This window comes from Lathyrus oleraceus, chromosome 7, assembly GCF_024323335.1.
Source record: "Lathyrus oleraceus cultivar Zhongwan6 chromosome 7, CAAS_Psat_ZW6_1.0, whole genome shotgun sequence".
Lineage (NCBI taxonomy): Eukaryota > Viridiplantae > Streptophyta > Magnoliopsida > Fabales > Fabaceae > Lathyrus > Lathyrus oleraceus.
The window spans coordinates 309613734-309615627 of record NC_066585.1 but is presented as its reverse complement, the minus strand read 5'-3'; the positions used below and the strand labels follow the sequence as shown (position 1 = coordinate 309615627).

The following is a 1894-nucleotide window of genomic DNA, read 5'->3' as shown; positions in this document are numbered from 1 at the left end:
ATACACATAAAATAAACACATAGAAGTAGAAAGCCTTAGAGGAAAAAACTCTTAGAACTAACAAGTACAAATAGATAGTCCTAAAGTGCCTAAGTGTTTGGAGTAGGAGGCATCCTCTGAAGTAGCTAGGCAAACAGGCTTTGTATGCTGGAGTTGACTTGATTTTGTTGGTTGAATCTGGCTCTCACAAGTTGTTGTTCCTTCTGAAGGTCTTCCAGAGTCTTGAGCACCAAAGGAGCAAGATCAAAAGTTGACGACTCACCTCGAGTCAGAGCAACCTCAGAAGTCTTAGCAGCTTCCTCTACAGCTATGCGTGCAGCCTATTCAGCATCAACTTTAGCTTCTGCAGTAGCAACTTCAGCGGCAACTTTCTCCTTAACTTCTAATTGGACCCTTTCTTCAGCTTCAATTCTGGCCTTCTCTTCATCTTCCTTCCTAGCCTTTTCCTCAGCTTCCTGCACCAGACGCGCCTCCAGTCTTTCCTTAGCTCCTCTGATGTAGTCATTTCTGACTTGTTTAGAGAGTCCCTCGAGCTTAAAGACCTCATATGTCATCCACCTGAGAAATCCATTTCAGTGAGTCCTTACTTTAGAAGGATTGTCACTTAGTCTGGATTCTTCAGATAGTTGTCTGAGCCTCGCAGTTGTGCTTTCTGAGAATTTAGAAAATACCTCTTCAAGGGTTGGAAAGGTTGGGTCAGGTTTAGAGGTTTGATGAATGGTTTCAAAGGGTTTAGTGATAGGTTCAGAGGGAGATGGTAGGGTGTCTAAGGGTGCTGAAGGAGATGCAAAGGGAGTTGGTATAAGTGCATAGGTTTCTGAGACAGACGTAGTCTGTTCAGACTCCGCTGTGGCTTGGAGTTGTGCTAGAGTGGGAGATGAAGGGTCAGGAATATGTGGTTTTTTAGAGTCAGATGATAGCTCATAATATGGAGGATATGAGGGAGTGGAGGAAGGAGGGAATATAGGTCCGTTCAGAAGCAATGCCTCAGATATGGGGAGTGAGGTGAAATATAGGTTAAATTGAGGTTATGGGGGTAATGAGTCAGAAACTTGGGATTAAGAGGTTTGGTTTTCTGAAGGAGTATGAATGTGAATAGTTGGTTCAAAGGGAGAATATGTGGGGTGTGGTTGAGGTAGGGGAGAAGGTATTTGCCTAGACCAAGAAATCAAAGGAGCTTCAGAATTGGAAGACTTACTTGGAGTAGAGGAACTCAGAGGCATAGGTGGCTTCTGAGATACTGAAGAATCTTCAGTATTCAGAGTATTCTTCTTCTTCTTCTTCTTCTTCTTCTTATCAGAAGGCTCTCTCTTCCTCTTCGTGAAGTTCTGAGGCTGTTCTAGTAACGGGTCAAGAGTGAAGCCAGAGATGTCAATACCTTGTTCGTCCAGATCCTGAAGGTAGTGAGCGATAACCTCTGAGGGATCAATCTTGGAGAACATATACATCCCATGAGATATCTCCCTGTGGTCTTTCATAGCGTCCCAAGATGTGCCCAAGGTGGGTTTGAGTTTGACCTTGTCAATGATGCCCATACTCTTCAGATTTTTGGCATTCAAAGGCTTGCCCACATCCACTGTAACATGCTTCATCATGTTGATAGAAATGACGTGGTCCACCATCCCACTTTCTATTAACACATCATAAATCAACCTCCTTAGAGGGATGTAGTTTCTGGGCTTCATGTTCTTCCTTGTGTCTCTGACTGAATCCCTCAGATATTTGAAGAGGAGGGATGGCAGATTCAACTTCAATCCTTTATAAAGGCAGTACATGATGCACTTCTGATATGTGTTTATGTAATCAAAGGAGTTGGACGCTGGACGATGGTGGATGGTTCCTAGAATAATCTTAAACCAAACCCTCAAATTCTGGTGAAGTTCCTTGTTCTTGG

General features: G+C 43.4%; 1 protein-coding gene across 1 annotated transcript; it reads right to left on the bottom strand.

Annotated features, from left to right (window-relative positions):
- Positions 1–320: 320 nt before the first annotated feature.
- LOC127103575 (eukaryotic translation initiation factor 4 gamma-like) lies at positions 321–1478 on the bottom strand. The gene is made up of 2 exons (XM_051040824.1): positions 1156–1478; positions 321–558 (listed from the first exon to the last, which is right to left on the bottom strand). The coding sequence occupies exons 1-2, from the start codon at positions 1476–1478 to the stop codon at positions 321–323; spliced, it is 561 nt and encodes a 186-aa protein (XP_050896781.1).
- Positions 1479–1894: the final 416 nt, after the last annotated feature.

Coding starts and splice junctions, on each gene's coding strand:
- LOC127103575 (XM_051040824.1), bottom strand. CDS start 1,478: ATGAAAGACCACAGGGAGATATCTCATGGGATGTATATGTTCTCCAAG. Junction 559..1,155: donor CCTTTGATTTCTTGGTCTAG/GCAAATACCTTC, acceptor TGGATTTCTCAG/GTGGATGACATATGAGGTCT.